At 37.2% G+C, this 17,487-nt stretch overlaps 1 protein-coding gene across 2 annotated transcripts in view; it reads right to left on the bottom strand.

Moving 5' to 3' along the window:
- LOC105176123 (protease Do-like 7) overlaps positions 15 to 17,487 on the bottom strand; it is a 20,985-nt gene continuing 3,512 nt past the window's right edge. The window contains exons 5-24 of one of the 2 annotated variants that reach the window (XM_011098829.2): positions 16,981 to 17,017; positions 14,972 to 15,097; positions 14,168 to 14,257; positions 13,148 to 13,213; positions 12,957 to 13,013; positions 12,773 to 12,838; positions 11,216 to 11,323; positions 10,607 to 10,687; positions 8,528 to 8,577; positions 8,132 to 8,297; positions 6,824 to 7,342; positions 5,839 to 6,021; positions 5,665 to 5,767; positions 4,231 to 4,401; positions 4,015 to 4,094; positions 3,702 to 3,929; positions 1,703 to 1,915; positions 1,390 to 1,547; positions 907 to 1,018; positions 15 to 725 (exon numbers count right to left, since the gene is read on the bottom strand). In XM_011098829.2, coding sequence (XP_011097131.1) covers positions 561 to 725; positions 907 to 1,018; positions 1,390 to 1,547; positions 1,703 to 1,915; positions 3,702 to 3,929; positions 4,015 to 4,094; positions 4,231 to 4,401; positions 5,665 to 5,767; positions 5,839 to 6,021; positions 6,824 to 7,342; positions 8,132 to 8,297; positions 8,528 to 8,577; positions 10,607 to 10,687; positions 11,216 to 11,323; positions 12,773 to 12,838; positions 12,957 to 13,013; positions 13,148 to 13,213; positions 14,168 to 14,257; positions 14,972 to 15,097; positions 16,981 to 17,017 — 2,779 coding nt within the window. In that variant the 3' untranslated portion in view covers positions 15 to 560. Of the gene's footprint in view, positions 726 to 906; positions 1,019 to 1,389; positions 1,548 to 1,702; positions 1,916 to 1,997; positions 2,127 to 3,701; positions 3,930 to 4,014; positions 4,095 to 4,230; positions 4,402 to 5,664; positions 5,768 to 5,838; positions 6,022 to 6,823; positions 7,343 to 8,131; positions 8,298 to 8,527; positions 8,578 to 10,606; positions 10,688 to 11,215; positions 11,324 to 12,772; positions 12,839 to 12,956; positions 13,014 to 13,147; positions 13,214 to 14,167; positions 14,258 to 14,971; positions 15,098 to 16,980; positions 17,018 to 17,487 lie in introns of those variants that run through there. The other variant, XM_020698570.1, reaches the window with a different exon arrangement.

Genomic DNA, 17,487 nt, shown 5'->3' with positions numbered 1-17,487 from the left:
TCAAGGAAAGCAAGGGAAGCAATCCTAATTTTGATTTATTAATTTCTTTTCATGATCGTAAGCATAACCTTAGATGTATTTCATGTCAAGAAAGTATAGCTTCGTATAATGGGTAAAATCAAGACCGCTGGTTCACAGGCTAGCATCAACCAAGTTGGCATCTCCAAGGATTCCATCTAGGATTGGGTTGCAGATAGCATTCCCATACACAGTAATTTAACAGGCAAAAGAACATGGCGACCGAGGATAATTGACAATAAGAAAAAATAAGTAAAATGACAAGATGAAAAACCCTTATTCTTTCTAATATCCGCAACTCTACCTTGTCTTCATGTAAATGTATAGCTCCTTGGATGCTCTCTTATAACCATCATTTACAATAAATAATTAACTGCTAACCTCAAGTTTGTATTGGTCCTCCTTGTCTAAGCAAATTGGCAAAATATAGGGCATATGGTAAAACCAGTACTGAATTCAAATAGCAAGTCGGGACTAATTCCAATGTTTGTAGCATTTCTTTTTCCAAAGAGATAAATCGGGATTTACCCACAACCAGTTAATCACACCAGTGCTTTGATTGTTCTTCGACGCCACATTGCAGTTTCAGGATCAAATCTCAGCTCCCATGATGGCCAATAGTGCAAATCCTGTTTCAGTGTAAGCACTCGAGGCTTACCGTTCAAGTGAATTGTTCTCACACGCACAAACTCCCCATGCTCTATTTCCTATTAGATCAGTATTTTAATAATTAAAATTCCAGATGCTAGTTTACGGTTATACAGTACGAAAACAGACATATATAGAGTTGGTCACGGATTGGTTTAGGACCTGAGAAACCAACCATTCAGAACAGCTTGTTCTTCGTTGGTCTTTCAGGCTATATTTGTCAAAGGGCAGAAGATGTACCTTTGTCACAGTGACGAAAGCATCCAAATCCGGAGTTGGCTTCCCATTTACTTCTACAATCCATTGAAGAGCATACAAACCATACCGATGTACTGGACTCCCATGACACCATCTGAAACAAGTAAACAAAATATAATCTGATTTTCATGGGAGTATGACACAAGTATAGATTTCAAGTCAGCAACTTGCAATTTGGATTAGGTTCGAATAAAGGAATCTTCGGGGCCCTTGGCAGATTATGGCCCTAGTTTAGGGCACTGCAGTCAAACTGACAGAAGGAGGGCAATTTTATGCTTTAATCCCTCTTACACAGATGAGGCTCCTGCTATGACCAGTTTGGAAAGGGTTTAAACTTTCTAGAGTAACTAAGCACGTCCAGTAACTAGTATAGAAGGTATAAACTAGTGACTGATTCAACATAGTACCTCATATCAAGGTTCACAACCCAATAAAACTAATGCGCTTGTGCTTAGAAAGCATTACCTTGCCACATATACGCCATGACCTTCTTCAGGTAGAAATCCAAGAGCTCGCACAGCTGAATGAGGATCCTGGACAATACAACCACACCAATTTATTACACGTGTAGTTCCATTCCCATCCCTCACATCTGTTCCCACAAGCAGATCGATTTCACGACCCTGAAAAAAAGGACAATAATATATTGAACTCGTGATGAAGAAAGCATCTACACAACCATGAGTTAACTATATTAATGTAGAAAATTGCATTTTTAGTCACGCCACATTATATATAAACAAAACAAAAATATAACTATATAAGTTTGCAAGTAAACCTGACGAAAAATTGTCAGAGTGAGCTTCCCATCATCATCACACTGGTCTAGCGCTTGGCAAGCATCTTCAATGTCACGAAAACATGTAACTGGTTCTTGATTGATTGCCAAAACCATGTCACCTTGTTCTAGTAAATTTTCAGCTTTAGATCCAGCTAAGCAGCCTTTCACCCTTAATACTTGACGCCTAATAGGATCTCTTTTCACCAGTGCCTATAATTGAGAAGCCAAAGCTTGATACAGTTCCAATATTATTAAGACTAGATACATGCTGAAGCAGCTGAACTACCAAAGGAGAAAGAATCCTTATTAACCTTTAGACTAAGGAATAGAAAAATGTCATCATATCGTATCTAGTATAATGCTCCAAGGAAAACAAATCTTCTGGATGTTGATAGCTGTACAGTTGTTATGGTCATAATAGCTGAGTCATGTACAACAGTAGAGTATGAGTACTATGTTACCAAGATTTACTTCACGCAAGTATACCATGCAACTGTTTAGGAAAATTGATTGCTATCATCGAATTAAAACAGTAGAGTATGAATACTACTCTGATGGTCATAATAGCTGAGTGATGCAAGACAGTAGAGTATGAATACTATGTTACCAAGATTACATTTCATGCAAGTATAGTATGCAACTGTTTGTGCAAATTGATTCTGATGGTCATATTTAAAAAAGTAGAGTATGAATGCTATTATGATGGTCATAATAACCGAGTGATATAAAACAGTAGAGTCTGAATACTATGAGATCAGATTTCACTTCATGCTAGTATGCAACTGTTTGTGCGAATTGATTCCTATCGTCTACCAAAATAACACAAATCCAAGGGGAGACTCCAGGCTCATATCAAGATGAAAATTCAAGAAAGAACTAAAATCTGTCATTTGCAAATCATTTTTGGATCAGGATGCAGGAACTATATAGTCACCTCTACAAATAGCTTAATCCAGTGCCTCCACCTGCTTGACCAGCATTTAAATTATCTTAAAATAGAAAAACATTTTGCCACTTATAAGCACAGAACTCATAAGTTCCTCGTGTCTACCGCCAGGTGGCCTCACATATTAAATTTGAATATTGATTCGTAGACAGTGGCTCGTGCTGAATGTCCAAGGAAATGAGAACATTGACATCCTATTACTTTAGGAATTGACATCCTATAAGCTATCTTTATATCTATCTACTTTTTACGGCCAGAAAGTCCCATCAAATATGTGGCAAATTTAGCCTATCATAATCAAATTTATCCCTCGCCAATGTTTGAGTCACCTTAGAAGCATCCACAAAGGCACATATGCTAGCCCCAAATTCTCGCAGGCTATCTTACTTGTTTTATTGAAGTTATACATCTTGTTTACATACCTGAGCATATATCCAGTTAAACTAGCATGTATGGCAATAGCATTGGCTGTCCAGTTGTTTAAAGCATACAACACCATTTTAATTAGACGGATCTGACATACAGGTGCACTCCATTGTACACCAGCAAGAGCATAACATATATAGGTTATACAGTACAGCCAGAAGTAGAAAAGACGGAACAAACAAAAAATAGCCATGGTAGACACCACCTCTGCCTGCATCTTCTTCAAGTGTTTGCTTCTTTTGTTTTCTAATCATTTGCCTATCCATCAATGAGGTAGAAACCAGATGGTATCTTGACTGACAGTTCATTGGTTAGATGATGCAGAAACTGTAACTTCTAGAATACTAAAGATGATACAGAAGTTAATGTCATCATCAATAAAAAATTAACAATTTCCATGCCAAATCCTTTTATGAAGTACATAGGTAAATAATACAGCAAGCCCAATGATCCTGGGTGCCCAATCAGAGAATGAGAACTAAAAATAGACAAACATAAACAAAATGAAAAAGTTATTTGCATATGTCCTCCTTTCAAACAAAAAAAGTATACTGGTCAACTACGAAGAACATCATATGGATAATCGATCTTGTGACAAATAGAAGTGCATAAACAACATATTACCTGGATCCAAGAGTCACTCAGCCCAAAACTACGGGCTTTGGAGAGCAAAGTAGGATAAAGTTCAACCTCCAGTATTCTGACAAGTGGCATAGGCCTTTTGACTCCATTTATGAGAAGAGTAGGACCAATAGCACGGGATATGATTTTTTCGAGGATCTGGCTTATTGTGTAAATTGGAATACCACGAACAAATTGATGGTCTTCAGATGAACTACAACTATACTTGAGCTGAAGTTTACATACAGGACAACAATGAGAGCAAGTTTCGGCCAGCAGCTCAAATGGACTCGAGCAACAGAAAAGAAGCACAAACCTGTGTTGAAAAGCTTCCCCAAATAGCTTGAACCCTTCCAAGTTCATCCGTAAGGACACCAGAAAATGTACTACCGAAATCTGAAACATGATGCAAGAAGAATTACATTTATTTCTTCCAGCGAGCACCATAAAAGTGGAAAAGATAAACAACCCAAGCCAGAAAAAGATTAAATGGCGGTTATTTAGATCAGTAACAGTTTTGATTCAAACACACCAGTATCAAGTTCAATTACTTCCATATTGGTTGCTCTGTATCTTGGACAGTCAGCTGAGCCAATATTTAGAGCAGCTGAAGGATTGGTGACCACAGATTTCCTGGAAGTTGCCTGTAGACTCCTACTCAGACCCACAAGGCATACAGAATCTCCACGACGCAATGCAGGTTCTGAGACAGAGTACGAGATGGAGACAGATAAATAGAAGCAGCATCACAAGAGCAATAGAAAAGGCATCATAAAGAACTTAAATTAACTTATTCCTCCATGAATTTACTGAGAGGGAACAAAAGGAATACATGAACTCATATCAAAACTCTAATCTTATCACCATGAAGCCCTTTATATATGAATGGCAGACAACCAGAAAATGTGATTACCAAATTTTGGACCTAGACTATCAGCTATAATTAATGTAGCATGTACATGAGAAGCAAAATTCTGTGGAGTATGCCATTAATCATTATTCCAAATGATGGTTGCCATGAGGTCAATGTGCCCTCTGAAGCACCGACTGCCTCGAGTACAAGGTGATAGTGGAAAAGTGCAGGAGAACCAGCTTTCTGAGTGTCTCATATCCAGTGTTCAGAAAACCAGAGAAATGTTATAGAACAGTGTTGCGTTGTGATTCAAGAACATCGTGCAATGCACTTTCATCACAGCTATAGCATATATGAACAACTACAGACCTGAATACAACTCTTACTACTCAAGATTGTTGTTTATCCTAATCATACAAAATTCATGGTAGTTTAGCATGCTGGCAGAGACAAAAGGCAATTGACAAAATGGAAGTGCACTTGAACTTTCCAAATATGGCAATATTGATCCCTTGATTGTCCAAGGAATTTCATTTTTAATTGGGAAAATGGCCAGAAAATTTGCCAACAGCACCAAAGCTTCCCAGCCCTACATTTCCTAATTAATACACTGAGATAGCGAGCACTCCGTGAAAAGATATCAAGTGTCATTCCACTTATTAGATACCTTAGCTTAGTCACACCATCACAAGATCCAGACTCTACGCCATTGTTAGTTGTTGATAATTCAGATCTGTGTAGAAGATGATAACATTTTCAGTATTCTATTTAACTCTTGTTTTTGTTTTCATACTTAGAAACATATCCAAATTGAGACGAGGAACCCTGGACAAGTTCTTCAATCAGCCACAGCCTACTCTCTCGTTTTGTCCAAATCTTCCAACTCAATGCCAACCCTTTGAGCAATAGTTAGTGAATTCTCTGTCAAGCTCTCCATGTTTTGCATGAAATGAATTTCTAAACTTAAAATATATACATATATATATATATATATATTTGTATAAGGGGAGGTACGACACTGAATATCTCAAGGCATATATCAGCAAAATGGTGCAAGTGTCAAGAGGAAGAGAAATGAGATGCAGAATAATTCATACAATCAATCAAACATACCAGGAAGAAGTTCAGCAGCTCGAACTACAGAAGCACCAGCACCAAGTGCAGAAGGGTCATATGCAACAAGTGCAAAATTGTGCACGGGATGGAGAAAAACCACCTGGAAAAACATGCTAGAATGCTTAACATCACTCGGCAATACTCTCCACAGCTTACGTAGACAAAGATTACCTCGCCGGGAATTTCAATTGGATAAGCAGCAAAAGACAGCATCACATCAGAGACAGACACTGCAACAGTGTTTTTATCAACAGCAACCAACCCCATTGTTTGTGAGTGATATATGATAACACCAGTTCCAAAGAAATGCTGTGAGTGCACGCCATCCAGCATACAAGATGATGGCACATGAACCTGCAAAGTCAGAAAACAGGAAGCCCACTTAAGCAACTCAAATGGTCGAGAACCAGGCATTACTGACAAAAAATAATGCTCTGCTTTAGTTATGACAACATTAAAGAAGTATACATTAAAGGCTCCGCGTCTTCCCAAGTTTGCAGGCTAGACATCCTCACATCCATTTACCTGACCAGTGGCACAAAACATACTGCCTGTACTAAGACAACATTAAAGAAATACACATGAAGGCTCTGTGTCTTGCCAAGTTTGTAGGCTAGACGTCCATTTACCAGACAAGAGGCACAAAAATGCCTACTGCCTGTGCTAATCCAAGACAGTTCAGCAAAGCACAGGAGTCCAATTACATCATGGACTGGAACCAAGAACAATTAAATGCTTACCTCACTTTCAAATTACTTAAGATGCGAAAAAAGGTCGATTAAGGCGACAACCCAACCTAAATCCCCACAACACCCAACACGCCACCCTCAACAGAAAATTGTATATCTAGGGAGCGAGATCTATATATAAAACAAAGTGAAAAGGGAAAAGGATTGCCAAATCACTGAACTAACCAGCTTCCGGTTCCTTCCTATGGGGCCTCCCCCGGCATCAGCATCTCCCAACCACTTGTACATTGCCGTACTACATCTTACAGTTCTTATTAGTCATCCTCCCTGTCCCCCTTCCATCAGCCTAATTATCCCATTCCACATAGCCCATCCAGTAAATTTCATTCCGGTAATACAATGAGAAACTGAAAGCAAAAGGGAACTAATAGTAAATGCACGGAGAAGTTACAATGTGATTGTGTTACCTCTAACATTACGAGGGTAGGCTCAATTACACGCTCAGCAACTGAAGCATTACTTGCTACTGCTGCTCCTCCTTGGTAATCTCTCAAAACCGTCTCACTTTCTGTTCCAGGGTCTTCCAATCTTTCTTCCCTAGGTTCATGCAGGGCACAGTCAGGTGATAGAACACCATCAGCAGACAAATCTCCCTCGACCCGCCTTTTTTTCGTTCCAGAGTCAGAATCATCTAGAGAATGTGGCCCATTGTCAATTTGTTCACAGCTAGTTTCCATACTAGTCACACCATCCATTGGCTCCTGGCCAACACATTGATGTGCTTGTTCCATTGATGTTATCTCAGCAGCACATGTTGAAATGCTATTGCTCGCTGGATCTTGTTCAATGGGATTGACCCCTGGTGATAAGAGTGGAGAGTCCAGTGGCAAAACTGGCTTTACATTCCACAAGCCAGAACTGTCATTACGAGTGTATACCTGAGGAGGGGCATACCACTCATGACGATCAACTGTTACCAGGACAGACTGCAACCAGATAACATGGTTAAAGATACCTCCAACATTAAGTGGACAACTATTCAGCTATATATCTGGACAAATATCACATGTATTATAGTCTAAAACATGTATATTTTTATTTGATAGTGGCAAAAAAATGGTAATAATAAGCCTTCAGAAAACAGTTCATAAAATCAATTTCTTTAGACAAGCCCCAGTCGCAAAGCAATAATGCATGCACAACTCAAGCATTAGAGTCATTAAATGCTGCAGGATGATAAAACCTAGTAGCAGTGGAAAAGGTAGATGATTATCTTTGAAAAATGATAAACTAAACCAGACAAATCAAAAAGTAGACTACAGGTTCCTGGATGGTATCATGAGAATACTTTATATGTGACAGCATACCAATATTTTTTGAAAGAAAATTGGTGGTCAAAACAGACACTCAACTGGGTCACTAGTACGGACAGTTGATAAAAAAAATGGTGGACCCATATTATGGCATGTAAAATAAATAAATATAAAAAGATACAAATACGTGTCTATCAAAACTAAATAAAATTTCAGACAAAATAAAAGCTAGAATCTGTGTACAGTTGATGGTCCCAAACCTCCATATGCACAGATAACATAGACCATCATTTGACAGTGGAAATGCAACATGGGCTTCATTTTATTTCCATAACGTGCACGGGAAGAGGGTGAGACTTGTGAGAAACAGGTATTATCAATGGGTTCATGGGACTATCTATCTGAGAAACACCAATGCTGACCACATAATCCAACACTGTACTTCAGAGGCATCATGAGTACCTTTCTACGATGCCGATCCGTGTAGCTTATATACTCTAATGGAACTCTTGCTCCCCTGGATAACTTAGAGAGCACAGAAATGAAGTCCTCAAGTCTTGATATGTCTTCACCTGCAAACTTCTTAATAATAGCATGGCGTGGTACTCCAGCTCTGAATAGCATGTACCTGCAATGAGCAATTACAGAGATGTACCATTATTAGGAAATACAATTGTAAAAAAAATACACAGTTTCTCAGTAGATGCTCGATCATGTGGAAGACCTTGATCTTTTGGCTTCATTATGACTTAAGAGCAACCAGAGAGTCAGATACTAAAAATGGCATCACTTCCAAGGTGACAAAACTAATATGATAGGCCAGAATCACAGAGCATGTTAAAGTGGAAATGTGCATACCCTGGTTCTGCAACATATACAAGACCACATTGGAAACGGAAGTTCCTGGCCTGCATAAAAAAAAGAAAGAATGAGTTTATGGCAGGGAACAAATAAGGAGGTGTTAGGCAACCAACCACAAGAGTATGAAATCAAACAAAATGAGCATAATAACTAAGATCAATTGGGATTGGTAGCTAGAGAATAGTTACAAAACCAACTCCAAGCAACTCAAATCATTCAGACATGTTCACGCAAGCATTATATCAAGAACCAAAGTTATGGCACTGGACAAAAGAAGGCTATTGCCCACTCCAAGTTCTCTTTGCCTTTTGATGGTTCCTCTCCTCTTCTTTTCACAGTTGGGTTACTATTCAATCTTTTATGCTCTTGTCAAGTCCCTTTGTTGCCTATCGTATCATCTTTCACAGTAAAGGAGAGGTTCATAGCTGACAACATTTCTAGTTTAAGCCCTCAAATATCAGTTCTTAAGGAATCTATGCCTCTGCCTACTTCTCCTTGATTACCTGTCATACAATGATTCATAAGTTAACTATATGCCTAAGATAGATTCCTCACATGACCAGTATGGAGCAGCAGTAACACTAAACCCCATTCTTATGCTTCCATGCAAAATAAGTCCACGAAATCCACATTAGTCGATTTTTCTTTGTGTAATTTTGCTTATTCACAATGTTCACGATAGTTAGGATTTCTAATCTTTTAGCTTATGAAAAGACGGGGAAGAAATAATTCAGATTGCAACCATAGCATAAATCCATCAATGGTTAAAAGAGCAATGTGAAGAGTACAGCCATTATCTCCAGAGAAGACATCAAACCTTAGACGTAAAGGGTTGGTGGGAGAATAAAAGGGAAATATACCAAAATTTTCAGCAACTAAGGCATGCCATTGCATTCAACTTTGCAGTTCTCTATGTTTTCATGAATAATTTGAAAAATAAATCTGGGTTAAAAATAGAGTAACTCCAAGTTACCTTAGGACCACAGCAGAAAAACAAGGAAATTAATGTCAAATATGTTATCTCAATTTACAATGTGTTTGACCAGCCAACAACTACTTCAATTGCTTTTATTGTCAAAAACTTTTCATCAATATAGTTCTCCAAAGACTTCAAAGTTTCCTATGATTTTAAATTCAATCAAAGATCTGCACAAAAGATATTTTGTTTTTCCTTCACTTTCCCCAAGAAAATTTCCCATGCTGTATAATTTTCCTTGCTTGAATAAACAGCAAGGCAACATTACAGGGTCATACAACAATGCACGTACGACTTAAGCAGTGAAATCTAATTTTGTTACAAATAGTAGAGTAAATTGGAAAACACTTTAGACTGACTTCCTCTTAATTTCTATCCAGTCAACACATTTTACAGCTGGACAGCCTATCACATGGTGACATGCAATTATAGGACATCTAAATGACAAATCAAGAAAGAGTAGCTGATGCATTACTAATTAACCTATAAAATGGAATGAAATAATAGTGTGCAACAAAAAGGCAAAACTGTGTGCAACTTATGATAACCATCATTGTAAGGCTACATCAACAATCAACTTAGGTCGTTTGACCCTCAGAAAAAATTAGTATGCAATACTCTCTTCGTTTAAAAGTTTGTTTAAATAAAGCTCAATCGACAATTAAACAACTAAATACAGAAGTTGACCAGAAGATGGGAAATTAATTAGACGGGGAAAACAGTATTCCTTCGTACTGCAATCATAAGGAGGTCTTAATAAGGAAGTCCCCCTTGGACAACCATTTTGCGATCCACGTAATTACTGCACAAATCGGCTGACTAGTTTACTGTATCTTTCAGGTGCAAAAAATTTTGATGAAGGCAAATTCTAGTCGACATACAGTGGGGAAAGCATTTATGCTGTCAACAGCAGATTGCTGGCCTAAATGAACAAAATTATAGGTGAGAAGTTTGGAATTCGTCAAAGCAAATCACATAAACCAAAGTCAGTTAGTAGCAAAAAGTCTTTGGAGGCTTGGCTCAGGATTCATGTGTCATAGCAATCATAACAGCATAAAAATCCCAAGAAATGATGACAAAGAACAGTAGTGTAGGCCAACCTGTTGATAAGAAAGAGGGTGTATAACAGCACCACTCACTTCCAGAAAGTAATCAGGAGTAACAGAGTGCAAATCCTGAACCTGAAACATTTAAGGAAAAGGGAAATCTCAGCAATACGTCAAAATATTGGTCTTAAATTTACAAGTAGTTTATTATGTGGTGCTCAGAAGAAAGTATGATACAGATTATCTCAACGCCCATAAAAGAATCCAACAAAATTACTGATTTAAGTTCAAGAATCATTCCACTATAACATGGTATAAAACAGATGTGCATATGTAAGCCTACCACTATAACATATCCAAAAATCTGATCAAGTGTCAGTACAACTAAACACAAACATACTCAAACAGACTCAAAATATACATTGAAAGGCAACCAAGAAAAGATATTGCAAATGCTGGCCAATATGGAACTTTAAGGATAAACTCTTTTAGAGATGAATAAGAACCACTACACCAAGTCACCAATAAATGCAATGCTTGCAAAATCTTCTTCAAGGGATAGCTTATGTCTAGAAAATATAGAATTGAACTAACATGTCCCAGTTGCCACAGACAAAGCAATTAGAACTCACAAAATTTTACAAGGAGAATTTCATATCTCACCGTTAATTCCACACTCAATGGTTTGCCTCCCCTTTCAATCTGAAGTTCAACTTTATCGTTGACACTGTCATCGAGCAAATTCTCCATCTTCAGAAACTGGGTAGTCACCTGTAGCAAGCATCTGAATTAACTTAACTCATTAAAATAAAATAACATCTGTATTCATAAACTTAACATACACCATAACCTGCGCCATTGAAATCTTCATACAAGTAACAGAAATCTCATGGAACAAAGCCAAGAAAAACTAAGTTGTTAAAGGCAGTAGCAATAAATAAGTAGCACACATTTCTCTTGTTACTAAAGATGGGATCAAGTTTCTGGTCCTTCCTTGCAAACATTAACCCTCCCCTTTAATCCAGGATATATGCAGGGGAAATGAAAACAAAGTTCATTACATCTTATATTGGCAGAAAATCAGTGTGGCACACAAAATACTTTTTGTAGATTTAATTGCATATCATGAAAAAGAAATAAAGTAGACGAATGATTTAATAAATATCACAGGTAAACATTCTCATTTTACATTACAAATTATAAAAAAAAATGGAAAAGTTGACATGTATTTTTGTTTGTATTTTCATTTTTTCAGTGACAGTTTTCACTGGAAATGTGTTTTCAACTTTGTATAGGCTTTCATATGAAATGAGAATATATTTGGATTAGTTCATGAGATTGTGTTTTATATTGGACTTGTAGTGTCAAATCAATATATTCTCAATAAGAATACGTATAAATAAATATCTTTTCACTTTAATACTGTTAAAACTGAAAATGAAAACATAAACAAACAGGCTAGTTAACTAGTTTCTTCAGTGAAACCCATCATCCTATCATAACAAAACATGTTGGGCAACTCAATGATATAGCCACTTTTCTAAAAGCGAGATCCAATGCTTTCCTATTTTCTAGATTTACTCCCCTCATTTCTCCTCCCTTTCTTTTCCAGGACATACACCGGCTTTCAACACCAGCTTACCTCAGCCACAACTTCACTGTTCTCCTCTTCATCATCAACAACCTACCAACAGTAAACCGAAGACTCTAATTCTCTTGATCCAATCATCAATGGCCTATTTCTCCAAAGCGCACAAGCTCAAAATGTGCTCTCAACCACAAGCAACTATCCACCTCCATCGACCCCACTAAAGCCCAGTCAAGATGGAAACACCACAAAAACCACCAAGATTTCAATTGGATTTTCCTTTTCCATTTACTGTTACTTTTCTTCATGGGGTTTTTTGTTTTTCATTTTATGTGTGTGTGTTGGGGAGAGGTCCCTCAACATGGAGTAGGATCCCCAGGATCTAACAAATGATTCTGTAATATCGAGAGCCCACATATTACCCTCTTGCAAAACCAACATTATAAAGGGTAACATGAGTATTGCATTTGAATCCAATCTCTCATCTCTCACTGCTTTCATATCTTACTACAAGATAACAAGAAAATGACAACAGTCATAAGTTACCATCTCTAACACTCAGCAAATCTTACTTAAATAGTGCTACCTAATAATGCACTGTAGATATCACAAAAGATATTCGACAGATATACCTCCCCATTCAATCGAATAAGCACATCACCTGGCTCCAAATGCTTATGCGCTGGGCCATCTGGCACCTGAACCAACAAAAGTGCATGGTTGAATAAATAAGAAACCAAAATACAGATGATAGCATGGTCATTAAAATAATAGAACAAACAAAACAAAGGTGAAAAACCAGAAACTTATACTTACCACCGAATCAACAACAAGCATTCCAGTTTCCCCAGGTGGAGAAGCATGGCGTACTAACTGATTAACACAAACAAAATTAAGAAAAGAGCATGGGTTGGTCATGCTATAGCTGCTAGAAATCCATAATCAAAGACCTCATTCAAGGAAATGGCAATCTGAACATTAAGAATGGAGTATGACGAAACAGATACCTGTTCTGTTTCACTTCTGAGGCCAAGCCTGCGTATCTCGTCAAATCCTTTGTGGAGAAATGTAGCCTACATCGTGAATATGTGAATACAAGTCAAACGAAAAATTCATCAAGAGAACCCACATACAAAGAAGAGAAACACAAAAGATAAAGGTTATGTTCCATTTTTCAAGTTCCCACCACATTTTGTTTTCCATCCAGACACGTCTTTGTTCACGCTCACTTCAGAAATTGTTTCTTGGAAAAAAATTCAAAAACAAACCCAGTTTTCAACCATATCTTCAAAGCCTACACAGTACACCCTAATTAAAAAACACTATAAATATGGAAACAAGTAAACCAAAACATGTCTTTTAAAAATGAAATGGGAAATCAACTTGTCAACTCAACAGGTCAAACTTTGCAACTCACTCATTCAAATTCCAAACACAAGCATTTCTCAAGGAAATCATCCCAAAAGTATATCAACAAATATTTTCCCAGAATTAATATTGAACTGAATCCAAACTGATGGAAAGCTTTCTTGCTCACAAAACCTAGAGAGTACAGACGAAGCAGGAAGAGTAAAGTTCAGAAGATATCCAATTATAGTTCAGAAATCAGGTAAAAGATCAGAGGTTCTAAACAGGTCCTTTTATCATCATATGAATGTAATTCAGTGGAGAAAACAGAAAAGACAGAAACAAACTATTTAAACAAAATGACTTCTCCAATTCTCTTTCTGATCCTCTTTAGGAAACCCCAGTTCTATACACATATCACTTAAATTTGCTCTCTCAATTATATTCACCATCATGTCAATATCTTCTGAATGTAACATGAATTAAGTAAACTATATGCAAATTTCTATTAATTTCATGTTCAAACACAAAGGTTTCGGACTAAAGCTGACTTACGAGATAAGCAAGGAGGTGTGTAAATATGAAAATGAATACACTTGTGATCAGCAAACTAGAAGGCATACAAAAGAAAATAAAAGCAAAGGACCAAGATAAAACCCTATAAGAAAGAACTAACAAACCTGAAGCGTACCACGGGGAATGGTGACTGCCTCCCATGTACTAGTAACGGAGTCTCTTCCTTTCTGCAAGAAGCTTAAGGCCCTCACAACCTGATGTCCAAATTATTGTAGCTCTTGTTAGTAGGTAGCAAGAAATCCAGAGTCTACATCCAAAGACTTGAACTGTCTCCCATAATTTCTAAATGAGGAAACCTTATAACTTAGATAATCCATTAAATGAAAATATTGCATCACGTTAGACTACAATCTTAAGTTTGTCTGACAATTTCTTGTAGAAAACATCCATGTAAAGAAACCACATCCAGATACAAGAATATAAAACGAAGGGGGAAAAAAATGCACCACAGCTAGACACCCAAATCCAAGCTTGGACCTTGTATAATAGGTTATACAAGAGAGACTTGGTAAGAATATAACTCACTTAGTGATCAATCATGGAATAAGCCAACACCATAGATAACGTCGATGCACTATCAAATGTTGTATTCTGGTTTATTGCAGAATTGACATAAAAGATTTCATGTATCATCTACACTGATTGAAAGAGAATGTACAGAAACTAGGAGATTAATCAAGATTTCAAGCTACAATGTCAAAAAAGCAGCAAAAGACATAAGATCAACAATTTGTATGGCAAGTTTGGATGCAGTATAAAGAGCAAATGCAAATCAAGCAACTAACATTAGATCAGAAAGCCATTGCTAATGTCAAAAAGAGGTTTATGCCACCACAGTATGATTCAACAGGGAAAAAAACATCTACTGCAGGTTAAAGAAAACATGGATCTCACAGGAATCTTCTTACTCGTTCTAAAGGTAAAAAAAATGCCGAAGCACTAGATGTCTTGCTCCCAGCATTCAGAGCAACTGCTCTGCCTTGCCAGTCAATAACAGGAGAGCCACTTGAACCACCTTTTGTTCCAGAAGCTGCCTGTGCTCCACATAACGTGAAAAATATAAATTAAAGAAAAAAGGGTTCAAAAGATTAGCTGCGAACTGTCTACGCACAAAATGATGATAATTGAGAATTAGAGAGCAACAAACTTGTTGATCATGTCACAAGATAAACAAATTTGATAATAAAGATACATTTGAAAAAAAAGGAATTGTGTTCAACAACTGTACAATCAATGGTACAACTTCTACAACAGATTAGTAGCTTATAAAACTTGTTTCTTACTTCTTGATTGCTGCCAAATATCCTACTTCTATCTAATTTCTTCACTTGGTTTACTTGCCTGATTATACTATCAAATTGCTTGGATCTAGGTGAATAAGAATTAGTTAAGAAACCAAGTAGATCTCGGGCAGCCATTCTAAGTTGTAAGAATCAGAAAAAGCCTCAAAACTCATGAAGCATGCATCTACAAATTTCTCAACCTCAGGATTCTCCAAGTTAGATCTCAGTAATACTGCCCCCCCTCCCCCCAAAAAAAAACCCAAAATAAAAAAATAAAAAAGGAGCGGTGACCTACATAGAACAAAAATCACATTACTTCAATAGGTATTCTTTATCCTATTAGGTAAGGCTGATGAGAATTTATATAATTCTAGAGGTTGAAAAAACAAAAACAAGCAACCTCATTTGTGCTCTTTCTCTTCTGTCTCTCGCAGGCTGGTCCTAGTCCTCTGCCTGATTTTCAAATCTGTCAGTGATGGGGGATGTCGGGACCGGCTGGAGTCTAAACATCTACACAGAAATTGAAGGGACTGCACCAGGGGAAGCAGTCAAGAACTACCAGCTGCCTCTTTTCGTATATTAATTAATTTCTTGAAGATTAATCATAATAGAGTAGAAAAAGAACGGATATATCTTAAAGGTACAAAAATGGCTATAAATATAATTCCTTTTCCTGTCTTATAAGAATTTCAAGCTTAGTTGTCAACGGCGCAAAGGTGCCATGGAGCCATAGCGCACAGCGAATGGGGCGGCCCATCTTTTTGAAGCACAGCGCATATTTGCATGAGTAGTTTATATTTTTATACCATTAGTATTCTTACCAAAATCAGCACGTTCTAAGGTTTTAATTTTTTAGCCAAAAGATTCAAGAAATAAGCAAATTTGTTAACATTCATTTTTTTTCCTTATTTTATAGAAAGCCCAGCCTTTTAAGGTTGGCTTCATTCAGGCGTGCCGCGCACTTGGAAAAAGTGCTGCAGCGCACACCCAGGTGAAAGTCCAATGCCATTTTTCAAGAATGGCACTGGGCTCTTGCCTTTTACACCATGCACCATAATACACCATTTATAACTATGATTTCAAGTAGCATATGAGTTATCGACAACAGCTTCTAATTGGGTCCCGCACAAGAGAGAAAACAAAAAGCAAGTTTTACCAAGAGAATCTTATTCTCCCAACCAGGTCCAGGTCCTCACACCTAGTATTCCTCTAATTCAGTCATTAAAGCTGGCAACTTAAAGCTCTTTAGGATCTATAGGTACAATAAATAGTATTAACGTCACGAAATCAACTAAACATGAGCGAACTCATTACACATAAAACTCCAAATGTATGAACCAATGATGCATGTAATGTTTAGCTTCAACAGTCAATATTCTCACCATGTCCTAACTATATTTTCCAAAAGTGGCTGATTATTCTCAAAAGCAATCAAGAATATCAATCAAGCAAAACGCACAATGAACCATCCAAGGAATTAATTATACCAAAAGAGCAACATGAACTATTCATGATCACAATGGAGGTGGCCAGAGATTATATCCTTAGCAGTCTTAGGTAACTACAATAACTCCAGGTAACAAATCATTATCCAACATTCTGCAGACAAAACCATCTATCATCAAAAGGCTTACTTGCATGTAGAAGGTATTGAAGTCATTGTAGCCATCCCTGCACAAATGGAAATGTTCACCATTAATATTATAGGAACTGGGAGATACTTCAATGTGCACTCATCCAACAAAATGATCAACAATGACCATACAATAACAACAACCCAAATTAAGTTTAAGAGTCAGAACAGGAGAAGATAAAGCAAACTCATTCCAACAATGCTATAATAATATCTCCAAGGTTAATAACTCTTCCTACTACAAACACTTAATCAAAGAATTCCATCGCGGAATAGGGCAATCACCAGAATACGCCCTTCCTTCTGAAAATATGGTCCTGTTTGGAGCAGGTATGAAGCTTTATTGGTGAATTGAAAAAAACTTGTATGTTTTTGTGAGCCTTTACAGTGTTGCTCATAAAAGTAGTGAATCTAGTGATTGAAGCTTAATTCTGTTACATCATTACTCTAATTGAAATGAAAGATTTGGGGGGGGGGGGGGGGAAAAAAATTAAATACCAAAAAAAAG

Source organism: Sesamum indicum, linkage group LG13, assembly GCF_000512975.1.
Source record: "Sesamum indicum cultivar Zhongzhi No. 13 linkage group LG13, S_indicum_v1.0, whole genome shotgun sequence".
In the NCBI taxonomy this organism is placed as follows: Eukaryota; Viridiplantae; Streptophyta; class Magnoliopsida; order Lamiales; family Pedaliaceae; genus Sesamum; species Sesamum indicum.
This window is presented reverse-complemented; position numbering and strand designations above follow the sequence as displayed.